Source organism: Dreissena polymorpha, chromosome 9 (genome assembly GCF_020536995.1).
Source record: "Dreissena polymorpha isolate Duluth1 chromosome 9, UMN_Dpol_1.0, whole genome shotgun sequence".
NCBI lineage: Eukaryota > Metazoa > Mollusca > Bivalvia > Myida > Dreissenidae > Dreissena > Dreissena polymorpha.
Window position 1 is genome coordinate 6,696,851 of NC_068363.1, and position 27,473 is coordinate 6,724,323.

At 38.6% G+C, this 27,473-nt stretch overlaps 1 protein-coding gene across 1 annotated transcript; it reads right to left on the reverse strand.

Moving 5' to 3' along the window:
* Positions 1–631: 631 nt before the first annotated feature.
* Positions 632–27,463, reverse strand: LOC127845484 (uncharacterized). The gene is made up of 6 exons (XM_052376415.1): positions 27,359–27,463; positions 20,333–20,447; positions 18,344–18,503; positions 15,329–15,453; positions 14,033–14,276; positions 632–11,761 (listed from the first exon to the last, which is right to left on the reverse strand). Exons 2-6 carry the CDS (start codon positions 20,444–20,446, stop codon positions 4,350–4,352), a joined length of 8,055 nt encoding a protein of 2,684 aa, XP_052232375.1. The 5' UTR covers position 20,447; positions 27,359–27,463; the 3' UTR covers positions 632–4,349.
* Positions 27,464–27,473: the final 10 nt, after the last annotated feature.

The window sequence follows — 27,473 nt, forward strand, 5'->3', positions numbered from 1 at the left end:
TTTTAGAACGTGATTTTTTAATGACCTTTTCTTACGCTTTCAGGTACCATTTCACGTTTGTTAACTGTTTGTACTTTTGCCTGCTTCTTAGTGAAATCTGCAGAAATAATTAACACTTTTAAATCCTCAGACCAAGAACTATTTCTTAGTAAGCCCTCTTTAATTAGCACTTTTAAATCCTTAGACAAATTAAATTTTCTTAGTTAACTTTTTAACATTTCTACTAAAAAAAGTGTGTATGTGAGCTTTACTTGCGAGTGATTTAAAATAGCAGAGAAGCATGATAATCTAAAATGTGCGAGAGCTAAAATTGTATTATCTGTCAGGGACATAATACTTTTGGAAATGGGAGGAGTTAATGACTGTTATTAGTCAGGGGTATTATAACACAAATATGTTGGTCAGCGTTTTTAATGTGTTTGCACACTAGTGGCGTAGACCAGCTTGTCCAAGGATGTGAGGTAAACTTGTGCTAAATCAGTGGTTGGCCAACCCAAGACTTTGCAAATATCTTCTCACCAACTGCCGTGAATAGCTAGAACCCTGTATACATCACAGACGCAGACTACGGGATAGTTCACACTGTGATTGGAGTTTGTAAGATGTATCAATATTTAAACATCAACACTACTGAAATCTACATTTTATTGACAACATTCAAAATACATTACATTTTGAAATGTTTACACAACTGACATACGCATGAAGTTATTTAAATGATAATAAGAGGTGCGATGGTCATGATAGTGAATCATGTAATGATATCATAGTGTACCAGGTAATGACATCCTTATGAACCATGCAATAATATTATTATCATATGCCATGCAACGATATCTTGGTGTACCATGTATTCAATTGAGTGCTGTTGAGATATCTTCATTTCCATAATGCAGTTTTCCAACTATTATACAATTTTTCACAAACATTTCAGAGATTAATTAAAAAACATGAAAAACGTTTAACCATAAACAATGACTAGCACATGTATAGAACAAAAAACTAAAACACACTAACAAAATATACCACAACATCGTCATCACTACACGTGGAATAGTATTTAAATATATCTGGGAAAGTAAACATGAATATGGCATTAAAGAATGGTGTTTGAACATCTTAAGCCACAATTTTATTGATATTGAACAAGTGGTTCAGTAATGAATCATTAGACAAGTAACTATACTTATTTGTAGTTGCATGATTGAATAAAATTGACTTTTTGTTGTTCAAGAGAAAATATTAAGATGAGAAATTGAGATCACCAACATAAAGCTTTTAGTCATTTAACATACATGTGACGACAAATTGCCTGTAAGAACCAACAATGTTTCGATACTGTAAAATGATAATTATTCATTCAACATTTATTTTTTCGTTGATTTCAACCACATTTGAAAATGCAAAGTTCTCTTTTCTTTCCCAAAATCAGAAATCAATTAATTTACGTGTCCACAAAGAAGTCATTTTTGAAAAACCTAAACATTTGAAGAATCTGATATAAATGATTTTACTGTATTTGCTTGATCAAATAATAATGTGAAATCATTGATAGTGTGTTGCTAAGCTTTCTACTGCATTCAACATTTATTGGTAGCGGCAGACAAGGGCCACTCTTAAAACAAATTTTCAGATTAAAACATGTCATTTGGTGATCAAGCTCGTCAGATTTTTGGGAGTCAAAGCCGATTCGCGATACAATGGACAACGCGATATAAGGGACCGCGATATATTGGAGTTGCAGTGTACCTCCCTATCTGTGGGCACATAAAAACTGTTGACCGAAGATAGCATTCAACTACATATGTAAGACATTTGCATTTGTAATAAAGTTGAATGAGCTACCTGTACTGGCACTGGCATTTATATCCATACTAGCAAAACTTTACACACACACAACATAACTACATGCAGAATATCAAGTACACAAGTACATGTAAGAGACTATCACATCATATGCAACTGAACACTAAAATACATATGGGCTGTTCTCTATGAAAAAGGGGGTTTAATGCATGTGCCTAAAGTGTAATCCCAGATTAGCCTGTGCAGTCAGCACAGGCTAATCTGGGACGACACATTACACTTTTATGATATTTTTTGTTTCAAGAAAGTCTCTTCTTAGCAAAAATTAAGTATGGCGGAAAGTGTCGTCCCTGATTAGCCTGTGCAGACTGCACAGGCTAATCTTGGACAGCACTTTACGCACATGAATGAAACCCCTTTTTCACAGAGCACAGCCCACATGTAAAATATTTTGAAGGGGAAACAATCATAATATATTCCATTTGGGTATTGTCATTAAAAACAGATCTATTATGTTCAAATGTGAATTATGTGCAATTACTTAAAACAAAACACAAAATCTGCTTAAAATAAAGCAATAAACCACAGATTGAAATTACCATACAGGTGCAAATTGTAAGATTTTTTTAAAGTTGATTTTGTGTTGATGAAAAGTCCACATACCTATTTACAAACTCATTACATGTATAACATTTATCAAAAAACCAGCTGCACAGTCGTTAATAAAAGTTAGACAATAGTATTACTTTTATGCTAACTAAAACAATGTTTCTACATGTGTACGTATCGAACAAGAACAACAAACATATTTGGCAGGACACTAAGATGATACAAAATGATTTTACAAAACAAACCAATATAAATGCGTACATATACTTCTCACATATCAAACATTGCACAACATAGGCATATTTAAAAAAGAAATACACACATATGCTAAGTACACTGAACAGACACACAGAAAATGATAAAAATGCAAACATAAAGCACCAGATATTATATCAAACACATTTTGGTAATTTCCTTTTATAAATGATAATTAAGGTGATAAATTTGGCAGGCAAAATAATGGTCTTTATGACAGATAACAGATCGATATATCTTCAGCATTATTACTGAGAAACATGTGGGCCAGAGGCCAATGGTCGCTCACCTGAGACTTCAGGTACTGACCTGTTCTCAGCAATTTTTTAAAATGTTTTTGAAACCATATTTAAACTTGGCCCAAATATCAATTAGAGAGTTAAGAAGGTTTTACCAAAACTATATAAGGAAAAAATGCCCAGCCCCCTTGCGGCCATGTTTTTCAACAGACTTGAACTATTTCAAACTCAGCCCAGATGTGATAAAAACAAATGTTCTGGCCAAATTTCATGAATATTGGACTAAAAAAGTGACTTTAGAGTGTTAACAAGGGTTTACTATAGCTAAATAAGGAAAAATGCCCAACCCTAGCAGCCATCTTCTTCAACAAACAGTAACCATTTGGGATCTCATCAAATATAATATTCTGACAATGTTTCATGAAGATCCAACAATAGACAATGGACTAGAGTGTTAACAAATTTTACTATCGCCATATAAGGAAAAATGCCCTTTCCCTGGTGGCCATGTTTTTCAACCAACCGGAACCATTTTAAAACCATTACAAGACAGCTTTGTGACAAATCTTCTGATCAAGTTTCATGAAGATCGGAAAATACATATGGCCTCTAGTGTTCAAAAGGAAACAATGATGCCATACGACAGACAAAAGGCTATCACAAAAGCTCACCATGAACATGAACATACTGTGCTCAGGTGAGCTAATACTCTTAGTAACAAAGTTATACTTTAAGAGACATAACTTTGGTAACAATATCTTCAGCACATATTCAAAACAATACAATCTTCAGGAACTTACAACACTTAATCTTTGAGTTTGGTACTCGGATGTGGGGTACTTTTTGTTACTATATTTTAAATTTATTTCATTTTAACTTCCTGGCAGAACTTTCTGCAGAATAAATTTATAATTGTAACTCAACCCCATTAAATGAACAATTGTAGTCTTCATTCTAAGCTAATCAAAGTACCATGTATTTTTTTACATATGCAACCGTTATTACAGACCATGTTCGACTAAAAACATCTGTAAAGTAACACAAGCCTTTATGGTTTCGTGAGCAGACAGGGAAGCTGGTAAAAAGACTGCGTAACTGGGCAGGCTAATCTGGAGCTTGGCTGGACACATTTGGCATATGACCCATTTTTGAATAATGTGGTCCAAACTATGTTTACATTCGAACACAGTAAATTTTGCTTGTAATCTGTGTTTGCTTGATGATAAACACTCAAAAATCAATAATTATTTCTTGATTGTATTGCAGTTTTTTCACAAGAAATAAAAAAAGCATAGCAAAAAAATACTTAAAAATCAGCTGGATAAGATAAAGTGGAGCGAATAGACTCAGCATTATGAATCTCATAATGGGGTGATTGAAATCTGAATACAGCTGAATACCCAATTATGTAAATTAATAATAAAAATACCCTAAGCATAGTTAGGAAATTGGTGCTTCACTTTTAACATTTACAATTTTTATTTTTCCCCAGTCATTATTCTCGTCACCTTGAACTTCATCTATCTCAGTATCACCATGGTGGCTGGGTGATGTCTCATCTGGTCCCAGGCTACCATGCATCGGAGAGGGCTCATATTCTGATGTCATCTCCAACAGGCGCCCTGTGGCACTGATAACAATGTCATCCAGAGGTGGGCTGGCTCCTTTGAGGCTTTTCATAGATTGGATATCCTTTCCCTCCAATGCCTTACCATTGTTAGAGATGTCATCCAAACCTTTCATAGTTGTCTCAGTCATGGACTCAATCTGAGCTAGTTCATCTTCAGTGAGTCTGGCCACAATATTTTCTGGATGTTCAAAGCTATCAATCTCATCAATGTCTTGAACTGCCCGCTCTTCCCTTGTCTGCTCTGGCAGCATAAAGGATATGTTCCGGGGTGCAGGCATCACTGGGGAGCCAGACTTCTCTCTGTCAGGGGTGCCAGAATGACCAGCAGCAGAGGTGGCAGCAGCAAGACGAACACTGGCCAGATACTGGAATCTCCAGCGATATAAACAGTCCAATGTCACCCCAGCCTTTTCAGCAACAACTTTCATGTTTGTTGTATCACTTTCCTTTACAAAGGCTAGTTTTTCCTCAACAGTGTACTTGCCCCTTTTTGGTTTCCCTTGTTCAATACTTTCCTCAGCTTTGCGTTTACTTTCATTGACTGACTCTTGTGACTCATGTTTAGCCTTGATTACAGGGGCTGGCAGAGTTTTTTTCTTAGCAGCTACATTAGCAAGGCTGAGGACCTGGTCTTTATACAAGTCCCTCCACCTCTTCACATTAGACTGTGGAATATCAAACATCAAGGCAGCTTCCTTTGTACCTATTTTCAAAGCACTTTTAACAACATCAAACTTTTCTTGATCAGTATATTTTCTGACAACTTTCTTTGGTGGGGATATCACAGGATTATGTTTGCTGGCAACTGCTGGTATGAATGCTGAAGTTTTCACTGGTAGACCAGGTTCTCTCTTTATTTTCTCCGGAGGTATTATTTTCACAACTGTTTCAGACGCCACACTTACACCATCTTGCGACACAGATCTTCGTTTTTCAGCCACTAATCTCTCAAGTGAGTCTCTCTCGCTGTCAACACTGGACTCACGTTCTTCTTTCACCCACATATACAATGTGGAATATGGGACACCCGTTTTCTCTGATGCTAATTTCACACCAATAACTTTAGCTTCTGCAACAGCCTCCACCCTGGTTTCCTTGCTGTGGCGTTTGAACGTCTTCTCAGCACTGGACATTGAAGAGTCTTTTGGCACGCCTGTGGAAGAGACAGGACTAGATGAGACTGTTGCCGGGCTCTCTGTCCCATTGACTGATGTCTTCATCCATTTCAGGAGCAATGGCAATGGTATTTTATGATGAGATGCAGTGGCAGATGTACCATTTATACTGGCCTCCTCTACTATTCTCCGCCTGGTTGCTATATCAAATTTTGCTGCTATTCGATCCAATTTCAGCTGCAGGACACTTGTAGGTTCAGGAGATGTGCTTGGTGATGGGTCTAAAGGTAGACCAGGCGTATTCTCACTTGACGAGTCCAGATCTGTTTTAAGATCATAACCTTTCTGTTTCAGCTGTCGCCTCCAGTGGTAGATAACTTTTGGCAACAAGCCAGTCAGCTCAGCTGTCACCGTGCCAGTATTGACCTCAGCATGACGAGCTATCTTCAATTTGATTTCATCAGAAAATTCCAGATCACTATCACCTTTGTCCCTGAAGCGTACATTCTCTAGCTTGGAGCCTTGGGCAGACAGGAAGGCCTCTAGCCAGCTGGTGGAGGCGGTGAAGTTGGTGAAGGCTTCCTCAAACACCTTTCTGGCATAATCTATGACACGATTGGTAAGAACCACTCCAAGGGTTGCATTCTGCTCTAGCACCCAACTAAGAATTTTCTGCTCCAGTTCTTTCTTCAGTACTGAAGGCTTTCTGGCTTTGATGGTTATCTCCTCGCCTTGGTCTCGAAAGAATCTAATCCATTTGTCAATCACTTTCCTAGAAATTCCCAGTTTCAGTGACGCATGTGTGATCCCATGTTCTTCAGCTATGGTTACCATATTTCTCTTTTCTTCTGTGGTATAATTCTTTATCTTGTTCTTGGCATATTTCTTTTTTATTTTATCACTTATTGCAGCTTTGAACTTTGGAATGGGAATCGCTTTTTCTCTCATCTGCTTTTTCCATGTGCTTATTGTACTAGCTGAAATGTTTCGCTTCTTTATAACATGTTCAGTCCCATATTTCTTTTCTTCTGACAATATTCGCAACTTTTCTTCCTCACTTTTAATCTTTTTTCTATTTTCAAAAACAACTTCCTTAAACTGATCTTCATACTTTCGAATAAAATCTGAAACCCAGTTGTAACTTGCCTTAAAGTTTGGCCTCGTTTCCTTGTACAATGATCGGGAACACAAGCTTATGTCCTCGTCTGAGACACTGCCTTTGGCTCTCTGGGTCTCCAGCACCATTCTGACTATGCGCGATTCAAACTCTGGCACAACTCCCCTTGAACTTCCTGCGTCCCCGACATCCAACGCCTCTTTGAACATCGCACCACCACCAGGCTTTTCAGCTTGATCAAGCTGTGCCTTCCATTGGTAAATAACGGACCCACTGATCCCCAGTTTTCTGCCCACATGATGAGAACCAAGCCTCTTGGCTTCCTCCACAATAGCAATTTTGTCTTCCATAGAATACTCATTTCTGAACCTTGATTTGATAACCACATTCTTCAGTGCAGTGTGATTTCTCTGTTTGAACCGCGTCATCCAAGCCTGGGTGGCTGCAAAGTGTTTGGGTCCAGTGTGCAATGATTTGGCATATTGCTTAAAAAGGTCAAGGTACACACAGCCCTGTTTCTCCTGTTGTTCCTGCATCCACTGTACCAATTTCTTTTCTGTCTTGATGTCCATCATTTTGGGTGGAGCTATGATCACAGGTCGCTTCTGATTGGCCAACTTAACTAGAACGCTGCTCGATGTTTGACTGGTGGAAGGCGAGGTAAATGATGACTGTGAACTGTCAAGGTCAACCGTGTCATCAAGATCAACCCATGAGGTGTCACTGCTTTGTTTTCCTACAAATCTACCGTTGCTAGCCTCACCTAAACTGTGCCTGCTTTCTGAATAATTGTCCAAAAGAGAAATACTCAGAGACGGATCATAATCTCGAATTAACACTCCATCTTTTTCATTGTCGTCAGGAATGTACAATTTTTTCACATTTTCCAATTCAACACCTGCTAATTCATCCTTGTGACGTTTGATGAAATCTTTAATCCAGTTGTAACATGCCCTAAAATTAGGTCGTATTTCTTTGTACACAGACATTGTAATTCTTTGAATGTCGTCATTTGAGACGCTACCTTCCTTTTCTTGCTGTTTAAGTATAAGTTGAACAATCTTTTCTTCAAACTTTGGATTGTTTCCAACCAATTTTGACTGGAATTTAAGTTTATTTTCCAAACGATTCCTCCGCAAGAACTTTGTTATCCAAGCATTGGTTGCACCAAATTTCTCTTGTTCCCCTTTATACATGGACCTAGCATACCTTCGAAAATCATCTGTAAACACAAACCCATCTTTTTCATTCTTTTCCATCAACCATTCAACTAATTGTTTCTCTTCTTTCCTTGTAAAATGTTTTGCTTTTCCTATGATTATTGGCCTCTTTGTTTGAGCAATTTTATTCAGTTCAGAGCTCGCACCTGGAACTGCATCAATATCTTCAGACCTTAAAACTTCACCTTCAAAATTCTCGATAACAATCATGGGGTCATTTGCACTATCGCTGTCCGTATGCGTGTGTTCCTGGTTGGCCGCGGACTGAGTGGTTTCCTTCAAATGACTACTGGTAATCTTTGAGACCTCCTGATTCTCAGCAAACAGGGCTTCCATGTTAGGAATGGTGTCGTCAGTACAAAGGATCTCCATGTCAATGTCTCCTGTTCCAAACTCTGCTTTTGGTGACGTTTCGAAGTCGACGTGCCGCAGAGCTTTCTTATTTCTCTTGACAAAATCCATTACCCAGTTATAACTGGCCTTGAATTGAGGTCTGGTTTCTTTATAGACAGAGCGTGCTGCCATGCTAACAAACTTGTAACTCACACTCCCCTCATCATCCATTTTGTTGTTTATCATTTGCATTATTCTGCGCTCCATCGCCGGAACAATACCCCGAGAACTTAACAAGCCTGGGTCTGCTCGTTTCTGGATTTTAGTCAAAGGTTTTTCTTTTGAAGCAAATCCCTGTAAGCTGTTGCTAGGCAGCCCATGTAAGCTGTTGCTAGGTACTGACATAGGACTGGAGTCAGTGTCAGCTGAAATCAGTCCTGAACGCTCAAGTTTCAGTCGCCACTGATTTATGAGACAATGTTCTATACCCGTCATCTTTGCAACATGAGCCACGCCAAACTTCTTGGATTCCTGGACAATCACTTTCTTTTCTTTCAAAGAATACTGGTTTCGGAACCGAGATGTGAACTTAACATGTTTCAAAGCTGCATGATTTCTTCTCAAAAACTTAATTCTCCATGCCTGAGTTGCTGCAAATTTCTTCTCTCCCTTGTACAAAGATTGAGCAAAGGTTTTGAATTGGTCCAGGAAAACATATCCATTTTTCTGCTGTTCGTCTACCAACCACTGAACAAGTCTCTTCTCTGTTTTCATGTCAAATGCTCGAGACTGGCCTACAATGATTGGCCTCTTGTGGAACACGTTTGTTAACTGGAAATCACCACCATCTGGATCATGATGGAACGATGTTGATGGATTATCAGTCTCATCATCAGGCATGAATACTTTCTTCACATTCTCAATATTCAGCTCCTGCAGCTTTCCTTCATTGCGTTTCATGAAGTTCCTGATCCAGGCATACGAGGCCTTAAATGATGGTCTGGTTTCCTTGTAAACAGATTGTGCCAAGCGACTCATTTCCTCGTACGAGATACTGCCCTCCCTTTCATGCTCTTCATGAATGAGTTCTATGATCCTCTGCTCAAACTCTGGCACCACACCCCTGAACGCCTCAGATGAACTTTCAGAAGCCTGCGCATTAGCAAGAGGACGGAATTTAGTAACCTTCCAACCAAACTTTTTCAACTTTGTACCTTTCCAGAATGTTTGATGCTTTGGAGCATTTTTTTCCATTTTGATTCTCCAGGCACAAATCAAAGCAGGGTCGATGCCAAGTGTCCTCCCAACATGACCAGTGCCCAGTCGTTTGGCCTCTTGAACTGCTGCCATTTTCTCCCCCTCTGTATAGTTATTTTTAAACTTGGATTTCCACTGCACGTCTTTCAGAGCCCTGTGACGTCTCAGGAACAGCGTCATCCAGCCTGAGGAGGCTGAAAAGTGTTTGGGACCTTTGTGTACAGATTTGGCATACTGTTTGAAATCGTCAGTGAAAACATAGCCATCTTTGTTGAACCTCTCTAAAGCCCAGTCTACCAGATGCTTCTCTGTTTTCCTATCAAACACCACTGATGGCCCAACAATTATCGGTTTTCGTATCTGTTCCCCAGTCCCAGTCAGACCACCATCCTCTGTTCCAATGGCTTTAAGAGCCTGGTCAACCATGGCTGAAACCTGCTCCTTACTGATTTCACTGGAACTTGCAACAGTTTCATCTTCTACAAAAACTTTACTGACATTTTCCAATTCAATTCCTAGCAGATCAATTTTCCTACGTTCCAAAAATGACTTTATCCACCCGTACGAAGCTTTAAATGTTGGTCTGGTTTCCTTATAAATGGACTGACTGATCGCACTTATGTCGTTGTAATTCACACTGCCTTCTTTCAGTTGCAGTTCCTTAATTTCTTCCACAATTCTATCCTCAAATTCCGGCACGATGCCATGTGAAGCTTCCCCTCTAATACCATGACTTGTTGCTGTCTCAAGGCTGGTAAGTGTGTTACCCTGGGAGATATCCAGCATGGAGTCATGCAGGGTGGTGGATGGACCCTCACTGCTTACAGATATGGACGCGGGCATCAGGTCATCTGTGTCCACACCCTCCAAAGTAAGAAGCCCCTTATCAGCCGACAGCTTCCAACAGTGGATAATCTTTTGATTAATGCCTGTTCTTTTGGAAGCGTATGTGACACCAAAGCGCTTAGCTAGAGCTACGGCAGTTTGCTTCTCGCCTGTGGTGTAGGTATTCTTATATTTGGAACAGAACTTCACATCCCTCAACACTCTGTTACGTCTTAGGAACTTTTTCATCCAACACTGCGTAGCACCAAATGGTTTGGACCCTTTATACAGAGTTTTGGCGAAGTCTTTAAAATCATCAGTGAACACATAACCATCCCTTGCATTGCGCTCCAGCACCCACTGAACAATTCTACGTTCTGATTTCATATCAAAGCTTTTCGACTGCCCCACAATGATTGGCCTCTTGCCAAAGGGGGTCACGACTGAGCCCTGTGTCCGTGGCCCCTCTGTCGCTGGCAGGTCCTCTTCTGTCTCATCCATCAGATAGGAGCTTGTCAAACCACCTGAATTATCACCAAATAGACCACTGGTGTCCTCATCAATGAAGTCATTACCATTGTCATCTTCATCATCATCAGCCTTATTGGTAAAGTGACCAATGCCTGACAGCGCTTCATTGACCATTCCCAGTTCAGACAAGTTTGCCTGTTCCAGGATCAGACCTCCACTGAGATTTCTTAGTTCACTCTGGTCATGCTCCTCTCCGTCCGTTAATTCCTGCTTAATACTCTGTCCCACAGGAAGGGCTGCCTCAGCACAAAGATTCATTTCAGTCTTGTCACCATGAACAAACTTGGTTTTCTGCAACACAGATAAATTGCGCTGAAGGAAGTTCCCAAGCCATGTTTTGGAGGCACAGAATTTCGGGTTTGTTTTCTGATGCACAGTGAGAGCATACTGTTTCATACTGTCAAGATCCACACATCCATGGAACTCCTGCTGCTGCACAATCCAACGCACCAATGCCAAGTCAGCCTCGTGGTTCACCTGCTTCCCCCGTCCCTCTTTCTTTTGCAGTACAGGATTCCTCAGTCCGAACAAAGTCATCCAGCTGAGTATATCCGGTAGGGGAATGTTCCGTGACTGGGACACATGTGTGGTGCCATAACGCTTGGCCTCCACCGCTATTGCCTCCTTCTCAGCTAGTGTGTACTGCAGCCCAGAGTGTGGGGAGGAGTTATTTACGCCTTCTGTCTCTTCGTCACTCACCATGACGACCACATCTGGCGTAATGTTGGCAGGAAGCTTCTGCAGGTTTACCCGGGGGCTCATCAGTTTCTCCAGCATGCTCAGTGAGCCCTGTCCAGGAACCTTCTTCAGCGCGGAAACCCGGCCTAAAATGGACGATAAAATAAATCATTTTAAGCATACGAGTTGAAACAAAAAATGATAGTTTGATAATAAGAGATTTCAATTAATGCGATAAACAGGAAATCATACAATTTTGACACAAATATATGAATTCCATCATAAAACGGGTGAGAATGGGAGCCATTATAACCCTTTACCACTCAGATATGCAGTTGACATGTTTGCAGTGCCTCGGAAAATCACAATAAATGTATGACCTTTCTTATTAGATTCAAGTTTTGAAGGCTTCATTTCCAACCTTAAGATATTGATGGGCATCAAAAAGCATAAAACTTGAACAGACAATAAGTTACTCGAAGGCTGTTCGTTTTTCACAGATATAGAGCTTTCACAATAAGTGCTTCATTTCCAACTATTGTATGAAGAATATTTGTTAAATAGTAAACTGATCAAATATTGAAAGTGTATAACAAAATATTAAGAATTAAACAAAAAAATGTTACAAACACTGATGCCCCCATGACATATATCTGGATTATTTCGGATCACATGTATCTCCATATTAAAATCATGTAATTGCGAAAGTTTGAGCCCAATCAGCCGGATAATTAAAGGTGTTAAACAAGCAAATTGTAAGGTGTCTATTTTTTTCAGTGGAAAAACATACTAAGGACCATATTATGCCAAAACTTTTCCAAGCCAATATTCCTGTCTTAAAATTCATCTACACATTAAGGTCAATCAACTGTGAAAGTTTGGGCCAGATTGAGCAAGCAGACCATGAGATGGAGGAGTTGAAACAACTGTTTGTGAGAACGGATGTTTATCATACCACCGCATTGATATCTGCTGGATATTATGTTGCCTGATATACTTTTTTATATCATTGTCAACAGGAAGTTCTTATATCAGTTATGTGTGGAGGACAGTCATATTACTCGAAATCAACTATAAAGTAATCAGTTTAAAGCGGGTATATACAATATGTGTTTAATTGTAATATATTGATAAAATGTTACAATAACACAAAATAGGCAAGAAAAATTATACATTAAAGCCGAATTTCATAAAATGCAGCAAAGACAAATTAGCGCCCCGAGCCGATAGTGACGTACATATTTTCCTACAATAACCGAAGCATTCGTCTTTGTATTTGGATCGGAGATAGTGTTCGTGTGTCGTATGAATAGATATTGTTGCAGGAATTCAAATAAACCGTTAAACTAAGTTTAGATTCACATCGTACATGTATGGTATACATGTTGGCGAATTCGGCTGTACAGCCGTTTTCAATTTCAGAATTAAATATCTGGCTTATTTCGCATTTTTCGACACATGTTCTTCTTAACTTTTATTTTAATTTATATTGAAATATGTATATAATAAGTTTTTTACACAGTTTATATAAATTCATAAATATTTGACAAAATCGTATATACCCGCTTTAAGTAAAATCCAAATAGATTCAACAAAACAAACAATTTGATACCAAGATATAATATATTTTAAGCACAAAATGCAACCCAAGCAGCAAAAAACATTTTTTACAAATATTAAGCGGGTGTGCTCATTATTTTTTCATTGTTTCTTGAAAATCGGGAACTAAGAGTTATGATAAACAGAACAAGAGCACCGCATTACTGGTGCCACGCTCGGCTGCGAAAGCTTGTCAGGTTATTTTTTTATAGGTCACAGTGACCTTGACCTTTGACCTAGTGACCCAAAAATGGGTGTGGTGTGTAGAACTCATCAAGGTGCATCTTCATATGAAGTGTCAAAGTTGTAGGTGGAAGCACTTTGATGTTAGAGGAAAATGTTAAGGTTTTAGCACGGCGGACGCTGGACGACGAGCTGGCTATGACAATACCTCGGGTTTTCTCCGAAAACAAAAAAAATAACCGCTTGGCAAGCCTAGCCGTTATATTATTTTAAGCCTTGCCTGAGATATTACAAAAAGATCAGACAGTAACCTGTTATTCTCTATATACACAGGAATGAGCAATTCTTAATTGCTACCAATTGGTGAGGTCATAAAAATTACCCACAAAAACAAATGAACGGTACTCTGAAAAAAGTGGGCTGAATGCATGTGTATAAAGAGGCTCATCAGATTCTAAACTTTCTGCTTTTTAAGACATTTTACTTTTAAAGGAAGTCTCTTTCAAACAAATCCAGTTCAGGCCAAAACTGTCGACACTGATTATCCTGTGCGGACTGCACAGGCAAAACTGGAACCACACACTACCCACATGCAGTAAGCCTATTTTTCAAAGAGGTCAGACCAAATTATGTACCTGCAGTTGCAGTCATGCCATGTTGTGCATGATCAGAGGCAGTTTCAAATGCTGCCAAATGGGCGGGCTCTATTTTTACATTGACGACCCCGGATGACCCCAGGTCACTGCTGAACCCTGAGCACGCAGAGTTACTCCTGCTGAGTTCCGACGCGCTGCTGAGACGATGCTCACGTCGACCTGGCCTTGACCCATTAAGGGAACTGTCTGCCTCAGTCTGGTTCACTGTCTGTAGGTTCAGGTTCTGTAACCATGACAACAGTCAGTGAATATTTTGCCCAAAATTACAGCCTTTTACATGCTATTTCCCAAAGGCAAATGGTATTGTATTTTCCAATAAAACTGACCAAAATGTCCCAAAAAGATGCCAACCATTTCAAATTCCGTTGCACTTTATTATATACATTTAAAAATGCATTTTAACATGCAATTCATATAAATAGTGTTCGATTTTTCCAATTTCATGGTTAATGGTGCTACATTTCCCAATAAAAAAGGCTTAGTCTGTAGAAACTAAATTTAAAACAAGAAATGTGTTGTCAGAAATTATGCGTCGCTTTGATTTTTAAAATATTTTTGTTGACCTTTGACCTTGAAGGATGACCTTGACCTTTCACTACTCAAAATGGCAAAAAGTTGCCATCTACAATATTGCAAAAGTTATGGCAAATGTTAAAGTTTGATGCAAACAAACACTAAACAAACAAACAAACACACAAACCAACAGACAGGGCAAAAACAATATGTCCCCCACTAGAGTGGTGGGGGACATAAAAGCACTGACAGAGTTAGAATCAACATAAAATAACCAAATTCCTTGAATAGATATCCCCCATCAAATAAAGATTGTTTATGGATCAGTGCAAATCAATTAATATAGAGTAAAATGCACAGTGTAGATAAACAATTAATAGGTAATAATTAACTGTAGAGTAATTGCTTTTATGAATTGCAACTTCCCTCATTGACTCTTGTCTTTGGCACTTCTTCCCATTGATTTCTACACACTCATGAAGTTTCATGTTGAAATATTGTATCATATATGAGATATAGCCTAAAGTCTAGGATAAATATTAGTCATAACATTGAAATGTTCAAGAATTGTTTACTTTTTTAGTCAAACTTAGCATCTACCACTTGTATATACATTATTTTATGTCCAACACTTTCTTAGTGACATAATTATCAGTGTAAGTCCTATATACTCAAACAATGGACGCATATTTTTTTTGAGACTAAATCTGTTCTTCATCAAAAGTAAAATGGGTCAGTGAATTCATAGAATTGGGACCCTACCTGACTGTCTGGTGTTGTTGACCTCTGAATGAACTTCTGACAGATGTTGGTCAGTCTTTGGATGTCAAACAGTGAGGCCAGTCTCTCCATGTGAGCCACGATACGACTGGTCAAGTCCAGCTGACCTGCAACACACCGGCCACTACAGATGAAGCCTTGTTTAAACAATACATGTATAGCTGTGTTCTGTAAAAACTGGGCTTAACTCGTTCAGTGCTGGAACCGAATTTTGAAGGCCTTTGCAAACAGTTTGGATCCAGATGAGACGCCACAGAACGTGGTGTCTCATCAGGATCCAAACTGTTTGCTGTTTGGATAGTATTATTGAAAAATAATCTAAGAAAATGCTAATTTTAGAAATTCAGCAGACAACATTTTAGCAGACAACAAATTACCCAGCAGGCAAAGGGTTAATGCATGTGCTAAAGTGTCGTCACAGATTAGCCTGTGAAGTCTGCTAAAGCTAATCATGTACAAACTTTTCGCCTTGACTGGATATTTGTTTTATCTAGAAGAGACCTCCAGCAAACAAAATTTTCATAAAAGCGCAAAGTGTCATCCATGATAAGCAAGTTCAGACAAGTATGACAACTAGTTTAAACCCATTTTTCCCAGGACAAGATTCAGTTAAATCATCTGCAGATAATGATTTCCAATTGAATTTCCATTAATCAAAACTGCCTACTAATGTTACAAAATGAGCTTGTTTAAAGATCTTGGTAACGTTACTTTGTGGAAGATGTATGTAGTAACAAGAGATGTGTTTGTCAGAAACACAATGACCCCTACTGTGCCGCTTTGAAGCCATATATTTGACCTTTAAGGATGACCTTGACCTTTCACCTGCGCTCAAAATGTGCAGCTCCATGAGATACACATGCATGCCAAATATCAAGTTACTATCTTCAATCTATCAAGTTACTATCTTCAATATTTCAAAATATTTCGGACAGTTCAACTGCTATATGCCACCATACCGGGGGCATAAAAATAATGGCACAGAATTCAATGGCCATAATTCATAAGTACTACATGAGATCTGGCTGTTTAAGGCACTTAGATTATATGCCAATAAAGTTTCATGATGATCCTATCGAAACTGTTGCAATAGGAGAGCAGACAAGGTTTATTTGACCAATTTTTCTAAATCAAATGCCAAAACTCAGCAGTGCTTCAAGCAATCTGGCTATCAAACTTGTTTGAGATATTATTCCTAGAAACATTATCACCCATTCTCATTATGATCAGATATAAACTGTAGGAGTAAATTAGAGGACATCATTTTTCTGGATGCCTCCCACCTGACCACATGCTGAAGATGTTCCCATAATAAGATCCGTTTTAAATGGGTGTTAAAAAATCCCTAACATAATCAAAAGCTGGGAAAAAGGCAACACACAAAAACCTTTTTTTTAATACAGTTAAACAAATAAACATGTGATGACCAATTGTGATGTCCATGAGTAATTACCAACTGTTATATTAAAGATGACCAAGTGTAATGTCCATGGTTGATTACCAAGTTTGATGCCCAATTCTGATTTCAAAGTGAGATGTCCAAGTGTGCAGGGGTTCCGCTGTCGATCGCCATTGGCGCCAAATGGCGCTAAATTTTTTAATGTGGCTCCAATTTTTTAAAAGTGGCGAATTTAAAAAAATCGGTTAAATCCTTTCCGAAAATGTACTGCGAGTCGAAAGCACGCGACCGAGCATTAGCGGCCAGCGTCTGTCAGTTGTAAATATTGATTTACGACGATGTAAGCGACCTTCAGTGCAGAGTGCATTAGAAATCACCGAAGTGTGCAAGTGTTACAAACGGTGTTTTTACTGCTATTGTCAAGTTTTATGGGGGTTATTATCGGATTAACGGCTCCTTTATGATATTGAGCAATAAATTAAGTAACACGGGGACAAACTGTCACGACGATCAATAATTATAATGATTGTTAGGTCCGCTATTTCTTTGTTTAAATCAAAACCATGGGGCTGGCAAAAGCATTTAATTTCTCCACATCAACAAATAAAAACTTGTTTCAACAGGTATTTTTGAGCATTTCTGTTTAATAGATTCATTATTGTAATGTTCTGGGAAGGATATAAATTGATTAAGATAACAATTTCTGAATTAAATATAAAACATTCACTCGATGTACTATATTTCGGATATGTTAAATTCGGACATTTAAAGATAGGGACATTTATGTGTTGGTTTGATGTTGATAGTTTGTAAAAAATAATTGTTATGTTATTTCAGGCAACTAGAATGGATGGTGGCAATTATCTGGGCCTTTCTGTCAGAAAAAGGCGTGAACAACAGTCATTTAATTGAACCTGGAAATCATCCACCACATAATTAATTTCAAAACATTTATACAGCATACTGTTTAATACATTGATGTTAACATTATTATATTATTTTGGTTATCTGTGTTGTTTATCAAGTTGAAAAAATGTTATTTATATACAAATAAAGCTTATTAAGACTTATGAAGGTATGACTTATGAAGGTACTTATTGTTTTTTTTTATGAAATATCATACTTTTTAAAGTGATGATATAGTCAAAGACATTAATGTAGTAAGGTTTCTTAAAATGATTGTTCTTATTAATAAGGTGGAATAACCGACAGTATTCACGTCGCGAAAAAGTGGCGACAACTTTTTTTGGGCCAGTGGAACCCCTGAGTGTGGTGCCTGCAAAAATGTGATGTCAAGGTGAGATGTCCAAGTGTGATGCCCAAGTAGATGTCAAGGTGAGATGTCCAAGTGTGATGCCCAAGTGGAATGTCAAGGTGAAATGCCAAAGTGGGATGTCAAAGTCTGATGACCGACTGTGATGCCTAAGTGTAATTTTCATGTGTGATGTCCAAGTGTGATTCCCATGTGTGAGCTTTCTTATAGGGCTACCGTGAGACCTTATCAGCTCAGATCTATTGAGTTGATATGTTTCTCAGATGAGTACCATAGGCCCAAAGGTCCTCTTGTATAAGAATACTTACATCCAACATTAGCTTACCTGTGTATATGAAGTTGATGAAGGCGTTGACAGCCAGAAGGGGTATGTCAGGAGGGATAACTATCTCCAGCTGGTCTCTGTCTCTGTGCGGCATCATATCAAAGTCCAGGGCCAGGTCATGGAGAGTTTTGCTGGCAGCACTCAGCACTACCTTATGAACCTAATCAAAGAACAAACAGCTTTATCATGAGTCAAGCTAAGAATAATCACAGTTTCATAATGAGTCAAGCAAACAATAAACAGTTTTACTACAAGTCAAGCAAAGAATAAACACAGATTTTTCATCATCAAAGCAATAGCCTTGATACTTTAAGAGTAAAGTGGACCAAAACACAAAACTTAAAGAAATTTTCAATTTTATAAGTATAAAGGGGCCATAATTCTGTCAAAATGCTAGTCACAGTCTTCGAAATTAGCACACGCCCGATCGCCCGTTGCGAGTAAAATTACTGCCGGGCACTTTAAAAAAATTCACGTTTGTGGCCCGTCGGGCATGTAAATTATTGAAGCCAATTGACAGTTTATAAAAAAAATCGTAAGTTGTTCTTGATATTTGCAAATCTTTTTTTCAATTTTGCGAACAAACACCTTGCCGGAAGTTGTAAAACAATGAAATTCGATTGGTTTAACAACACGCACCTGCTTGCACAGGTCATCGTTATTGTTTTTGACCGATGCAGTTCGATCACATTCGGTTCTTATGGACGGTTTCTCTAGATATTTATCAAGAAGATGCTTTTTGAATCGATTATTTCAATCAAGTAATACGCTTCCGTTTTCGTCAATGTAAACAAATGGCATTGTCGACATAGAGGCTATGCAGTATCTTAGGTATGTTGATGGGGCTAAGCCCGATAAAGCACTTCCAAAATAGAAAATTGACAATGATTTAGAGAAAAAGGAAGCCAAGAAATGGTACGAGGACACCAGAGAACGCTCTTTTCAAGAGCACTGGTGTGACGATCGACCGTCTTAATTCTAGTGACTGATTAGATGTCATCGTATCCACTAGTATTGAAACAAATGTTCTGCTTTACTATGTGAGCATGTAAGTGTTAAAATGTTGTGATTTGTTATATGTTTGGTTAAAAAAGTTTTGGAATGTAAAAAATATGTTGGGCATGTAAAAATTCTTAAGTAACTGGCCCGACTGGCATGTATTTTTTTTAAAGCTAATTTCGAAGACTGTAGTCAGAGTTACATAACTTTAATTGCTCAGTCTCCTTATTATAGTTAGAAAGTGTTGCAAGTATGAAAGCAATAGCAAATTTTCAATTTTCTAAGTATAAAAAGGGCAAATAATTCTGTCAAAATCCAAGCCAGAGTTATCTCACTTTGCCTGCCCAGTCCCCTCATGATAGTAAGTAAGTGTACCAAGTTTGAATGCAATAGCTTTGATACTTCATGAGAAAAGTGGACCTAAACACAAAACTTAACCAGACACCGATGCCGACACTCCGGTGATAACAATAGCTCATATTTCTTTATCAAACAAGAGATGTGTTTGTCAGATACAAAATGCCCCCTATTGCGCCGCTTTGAAATAAAATTTCAATACATCATTTGGCAGGTAACGGAATCATCTCCCTTTTAAAGCTTATTACTTCCCTTGGATTGTATTTTTTTACCTTTGACCTTGAAGGATGACCTTGACCTTTCACCACTCAAAATGTGCAGCTTCATGAGATACACATGCATGCCAAATATCAAGTTGCTATCTTCAATATTTCAAAAGTTATCGCAAAACTTTAACCAAGGTTAATGTTTTGGGACCGAATAACAGACAGACATTCGATCTGGGGGCATAACAAAAGATGAGCTAATGAATAGGAAATCCATTAAATTGTTGTTTATTTTATTTTAAACACAAACAATTTTAGTTGATGAATGTAAATTGTTCAATGGAACGTCAAATATTTAATGCAAATTTCATAGAGATGGCTAGTGTTTGCTAAATTCAATTAAATGCACAGAGTCCAAATTCTTTACCAGTATTCGGGTGCTGCCCACACAGACCATGGCATCACAGAACTGCCCAGAAGTACGAAGACCCTGTAGCCCCACCCCTAGGCCCTGCAGATACTCGTGGTCAACCTCCATCATCCTGAAATGTTTAAAACAGTTTCTCGCTCAGAAACAAAGTCAAAATGGCAACATGCAACCAGAAACTACCATAACACAAGAACAGCCAGCGATTCACTTGCAGTCTGTTCAGGTTTCATGCTGTTTGCTTCTCATTAATATCTTGGGCTTGAAAATGAAGCCTTTTAAACTAGAATCTATCAAGAAAGGCCCTGCAGATACTTATGGTATATCTTTGTCACCCTGAAATGTTGCAACACAAACATGTTGACAATTATCAGGTGTGTGATGAAAATTACAGAGTTAACTTATACTCTTCATTTGTATACAGATCTATAAACCGAGGTGTTAATAATGTGACAATCAATATGGCGACATTCATTCTGTGACAGTTTTTTTTTCGCCGTTTTATACCCTATATTACTTGTATTAATTGTTTAGATGCTGCTCACCTTCGAACCACATCAGCAAAAAAGTAAGTAAGTAATTTGGTATTAATATTTGCTCTTTATCTGGACATAACTTGCTGCAAATTTTCTTAGCAGGAACTGTAATTTTGCGACCAACTAAGTAATTTTGCAGCAAGTAAAGTCGAAATATAGAGCAAATATTAATACGTTACAGGGCTCAACATTAACCAACTAGAAATGGCGCGGCAGAGGCCGACGCGTATCCCCACGCCGAATGTTTGACCTAGGTGTGCCCCAGGGTTGGTAATGGGGCCATGCATAGCTGAGATTGACCGTATTGTCATAAGAAAAGTTCATCATCAACTAGAAGTGAATTGGTGTAGAAATGAAGAAGTTATAGTAAAAGGCAATTTTGGGTGGGTGTGACATATGTGGGCAGGGCGCCCCAGGGTTGGTAATTGTGCCATGCATAGTTGAGATTGACCGTATTGTCATAAGAGAAGTTCAGTATCAATTTGAAGTGAATCGGTGTAGAAATGAAGAAATTATAGTAAAAGGCAATTTTGGGCGGGTGTGGTCTATGTGGGCGGGGCCCCAGGGTTGGTAATGAGGCCATGCATAGTTGAGATTGACCGTATTGTCATAAGAGAGGTTCAGTATCAATTTGAAGTGAATCGGTGTAGAAATGAAAAAATTATAGTAAATGGAATTTTTTGGTGGGTGTGGCCTATGTGGGCGGGCGCCCCAGGGTTGGGATTGGGGCCATGCATAGTTGAGATTGACCCTAATGTCATAACAAAAGTTCAGTATCAATTTGAAGTGAATCGGTGTAGAAATGAAGAAATTATAGTAAAGGCAATTTTGGGTGGGTGTGGTCTATGTGGGCGGGGCCCCAGGGTTGGTTATGGGGCCATGCATAGTTGAGATTGACCCTAATGTCATAAGAGAAGTTCAGTATCAATTTGAAGTGAATCCGTGTAGAAATGAAAAAATTATAGTAAATGGAATTTTTTGGTGGGTGTGGCCTATGTGGGAGGGCGCCCCAGGGTTGGGATTGGGGCCATGCATAGTTGAGATTGACCCTAATGTCATAACAAAAGTTCAGTATCAATTTGAAGTGAATCCGTGTAGAAATGAAAAAATTATAGTAAATGGAAATTTTTGGTGGGTGTGGCCTATGTGGGTGGGGCGCCCCAGGGTTGGGAATGGGGCCATGCATGGTTGAGATTGACCGTATTGTCATAAGAGAGGTCCAGTATCAATTTGAAGTGAATCGGTGTAGAAATGAAGAAGTAAATGTAAAATAACCTAAAAAAATGAGTGATAATTTCTGACGCGGCCCCACCCCAACCGCTATAACTTTTGACCCAGGGGTCAGATCAAAATTCCAAATAGTGCAGGGTCGCACATATGCTCATAGCTACCATGTGTGTAAGTTTCAAGGTTCTAGTGCTTTTAGTGTAGGAGGAGATAGTGGCCAGGACGGACGGACAGACAGACGGACGGACGGACAGACGGACGGACGGACGGCGGAGATAACCACAATATCCCCACCTTTTTTTCAAAAAGCGTGGGGATAAAAAACCAACTTGCCCTGCCAGGCAAATACTTAGAAAATCTACTTGCCCTGTCTGTTAATTTGTAATTGACACCCAGGCTTTTCCCCAGGCCATTTAAGCGCTTGGATTCCGAAATCAGAGTCCTCGGGGCGCTTGAAATTTTCCGATCATTGTATTTCTACAGTAAAAGAAAATGGAGAATGTCAAGAAAATCAAAGGTTCTTTATCAGTGTATCAATATTCCCTGTTTTAAAAGAGCACTTGGTACCTACTTTCGCATGTTATCGCCATAAACACCACATGGGGTCATAGATAATCCACTGATAGGAGATAGCATGACGCGCGTATCGAATATTCTAGCCACATTACACAGTCATTTATGCTGGCACGGATGTATCACAGGAAACTCTCAGGTAACTTTCCAGTCGTCAAACTGTGATGTTCATTGTCCAATCGGTTACGCGAATGCTTATGAGGGCGGGGTTAACTATCGACAATTGATTTTGATTGACATCGGGCACGAAGTAAGAGTCTATCGCAGCTTGATTAACAAGGAGTTGTACCATTCACGTAATATAAAACTGGTAACTAGAACAGTTCATTAAAGACGGTTTCGGGCATCATCATCACACATGTGTTACTCATGACACATAATTAATACATAAATTAATTGCAAGTGGTAAGCAATTACTTACTTGTAGCGAGTAAGTTATGCAAATAGCTCCAGGTATCAATTATGCGATAACAATTTAATTCCAGTACATGTTTATTTCATCATGTCCATTTATAGAACTGATTAACCTCGTTTTTCTGACATTTATTGGACACGTGATGCGGTTTAACAAATAATCGTTGAATTAATTACGCTCAACTGTAAATGTTTCGTTCGATCTTCAAATGAGCATTATTAATTTGTAATCCGAAACACGCTTCAGAATTTTAAGGCTAACGTGACATTAACAAATTGTAGTGTCAAATTTAAAAAGTGCGCGAAAAATATGCAGACATGTAGAACGTCGCATGGAAAAGTGTGGATGTATTTTGTGCTGTATAAAAACATGAACATCATGTCAGGGGATTCACGCGTGTTCTGGGGGAAAAAAACGCCCTGATTGGACGATATTTTATCACCTCTTTAAATAGTAACACAGTGTGTTTTTTTTATGAAATATTCGGCGTTACTCGGTCCCATTCCCCTATCTTTAGAGTAAATATTTTTCCCCCAAATATTTTTAAAATTCCACTCTCGGAAGTGTTATTCAATTTTAATCAATACCTCATTTAAATACGTCTTTCGTTACTAATTTACTACAATTTTCCTGAACTGCATCCGCGTGTTTACTTTATTTTAGCCTTTACCGCAAACCGTACGTAGTTCACTATCACGACTTTCGCTTTACGACATCTACCGCAAACCATACGTATTCCAACATGTCGCACAACAACAAAAGCTATCGTAAAACAAGGGTTGTTTGTAAAACATGCATGCCCCCCATATGGGCTGTCCGTTGTACTGGCAGCCATTGTGTGAATACGACTTTTGTCACTGTGACCTTAACCTTTGACCTAGTGACCTGAAAATCAATAGGGGTCATCTGCAAGTCACGATCAATGACCTATGAAGTGTCATGATCCTAGGCAAAAGCGTTCTTGAGTTATCATCCGAAAATCATTTTACTATTTCGGGTCACCGTGACCTTGACTTTTGACCTTAAAATCAATAGGGGTCATCTGCGAGTCATGATCAATCTACCTATGAAGTTTCATGATCCTAGGCATTTGCGTTCTTGAGATATCATCCGAAAATCATTTTACTATTTCGGGTCACTGTGACGTTGACCTTTGACATAGTGACCTGAAAATCAATAGGGGTCATCTGCGAGTCATGATCAATCTACCAATAAAGTTTCATGATCCTAGGCATATGCGTTCTTGAATTATCATCCGAAAATCATTTTACTATTTCGGGTCACCGTTACCTTGACCTTTGACCTAGTGACCTCAAAATCAATAGGGGTCATCTGCGAGTCATGATCAATCTACCCATGAAGTTTCATGATCCTAGGCGTATGCGTTCTTGAGTTATCATCCGGAAACCATTTTACTATTTCGGGTCACCGTGACCTTGACCTTTGACCTAGTGACCTCAAAATCAATAGGGGTCATCTGCGAGTCATGATCAATCTACCCATGAAATTTCATGATCCTAGGCGTATGCGTTCTTGAGTTATCATCCCGAAACCATTTTACTATTTCGGGTCACCGTGACCTTGACCTTTGACCTAGTGACCTCAAAATCAATAGAGGTCATCTGCAAGTCATGATCAATGTACCTATGAAGTTTCATGATCCTAGGCCTAAGCGTTCTTGAGTTATCGTCTGACAACCACCTGGTGGACGGACCGACTGACCGACCGGCCGACAGACAGACCGACATGAGCAAAGCAATATACCCCCTCTTCTTTGAAGGGGGGCATAAAAATTGACAAATCTGTTTTAAATTGATATTCTTTTCAAACAAGTACAACTTAAAAGCCAGTCTTCTTCAAATACCGGCAGTGAAACGCCAGAAACGCCCGGTCAACAGAGTGTTGAAAGACTGTTTAGTTTGCTCAACCTGCTTTGCACGCCACAGCGAAACAGGCTTGGGGAAGCTACACTGGAGTCCCTGATCAGACTTTGTCTGCCCACGGAGAGACTTGGTGAAAAGGAGGTCACCAGAATAATTGATAAATTTGCTGAAAAGCCCAGAAATGTTGAACTTTGAACATGAACATAACATGTTTATGAATAAAAGAGTTTGAATTATGTTTTTCTCCCTCTGTATGGTGAATTATAGTGTTAAAACTTGATTTTGTACTGTTACTAGCTAAGCATAGAAATTTCCCCCTTTTCCCCTTTTAAGCGCGAATTTTCCCCCCCTCAAGGGACCCGACCCCCTTCCCCCAAAACTGAAAAAAAACACACTGTAACACATACCAAAATTTATTTGATACTTAATAAAATATGACGATTTTTTTTATTAATTCTTGAGCACTTTTATCGTAAATATTTACCAGAATTTGCTTTAAAACTGGAATATACAGGATTATCGGGTAATGAGTAGCGACTGGAAAAGTAGTAAGTATGCAGTAATAGATAGAAGGTATGGTTGATACGGATATATTAAGGAATTGATCGAGACGGGATTATGCGTATCTATGCGGGAAAGGGTAAAATATAAATAAAGGGTAAAATATAAATAGTCACTTAAAATTTATTTGATACAATAGAAAAACGGCAAGGTTTGTGTTAAAGAATTAATTGAGAGCTTTTAGCGTCAGTATTTACCAGAAAATGATTGATAAAATCGGAATTAACGGGAATATCGGGTAATAAATAAAAACTTGAAAAGTAGTGAGTATACAGTAATAGAGTCGGGTTTAAACGGATGTATTTTGGACTAGTTCGAGTCAGGATTTTACTATCTATGCCGCAAAGTTTTAAAACAATTAAACAATATATTTTATATTTTTAAATGACTGGGGGATTTTCTTGAAAAGTTATAGCGCACCAAATGACGTCTTTTGACGCTGTTTATATTTGAGTTGTAACGCACCACAGAATGTCAATTGACACGTTAAATTAAAAAAAATCAACGTAGGGAGGGGACACCCCTCCCGAACCACCCATATCATGCCCCGGGGCGCCTGACAAAAATCCTGTGGAAAGCACTGACACCTTATTAAAACATGTATGCATTTCAAGTTTTATACCTGTCTTACTAGTTAGTGCATTGGCATACATGCCATACGTCCCGGATTGTCCGGGACAGTCCTGGAAATGAAGAACTTGTCCTGCTGTCCCGGAAATCTGTCAAATGTCCCGGAATTACAAAATCCATATATACATTAACCTTATCTTAGGCTTAACTGCACCTCGAATCTGTGTATATCTGCAGCGTCTCCATGACAATGCCTACCCGAATAGGCAGACTACGCTACGTGTCAAAATCAATCAATTAACAGGGGTCCTGTTATCATATCGATTGTCTCACGTTCGCGGTCAAACCGAAACTTCTTTAGGCAGAATTCTTTAATGTGGTTGTTAATTGACTTTAATCTACTATGTCATTATTTCCCGCTGCGTAAGGGCAAAGGATAGTTGTTCACACATCTGAAGTCCAACATCGCTGAGTGAAAAATTAAAAGCAGTTTATGTTCGCACGTTTAACTGACAAAGAAGTTGAGTAAAAAACTGTCCGGATTTTAAGTTGACGATCTACAGGTACTGTTTTGTTGTATTTGATTTATTGTGATTGGTTGTATGTATTGTGAATTGATTTGAGTTGACGATCCAACGGTACTGTATTGTTGTATTTTTTATTATATAAATGTTATAAATGAATAAAGGCGTATCAACAACTACGCGTTGCACGCCGGTTTTAATAACAATAACGCAGTGACGTCACCATCTATGTTTAGAACGCTTACACTGAAAACACGTGGCTTGTATCTAGTAACGGAAGTAGTAATGTTTAATTTGACGTTAATAAGTAAAGTGTATTTCGGATAGGCTTTCGAACTTTTGCAATTAACGGTGCGAAACAAAAAAAACGTACCAAAAAAGCATATGTCTATAAATATCGCTACATTTTATACATGTCCCGGAAAATCGGCAAAAGTCCCGGACAATTTAACTCAATGTCCCGGAATTGGTCTGAAAAATTATGGCATGTATGGCATTGGTATGGCAAGTTAAGTTTAACCCGAGTATTTATTAGACGCCCAAGATTACTTAGACATTCGGGTAATCAGTATAGATCAGATGCACTAAAACGCACTTATCCGATTGTATCTACGTCCGAATATAAGGCTACATCCATTATCTTGCATTATCAGAAGCCATCACACAATGAGCTTATTTTGACATAAATTGCCCACACATTACAAACATACTATACAAAATAATGAGTTGATAGTTACTTTGCATTTTGCTTAGAGCATTGTGGTACCACCCATCTGGTTCAGAAACGTTCAAAGTGGTTTTAACTGCTGCAAATTAATTTTCCACCGACTATCGCATTGAACGGAAACTAAT

Coding starts and splice junctions, on each gene's coding strand:
- LOC127845484 (XM_052376415.1), bottom strand. CDS start 20,446: ATGATGGAGGTTGACCACGAGTATCTGCAGGGCCTAGGGGTGGGGCTA. Junction 15,454..18,343: donor CATCAACTTCATATACACAG/GTAAGCTAATGT, acceptor GGTGTGTTGCAG/GTCAGCTGGACTTGACCAGT. Junction 14,277..15,328: donor CAACAACACCAGACAGTCAG/GTAGGGTCCCAA, acceptor TCATGGTTACAG/AACCTGAACCTACAGACAGT.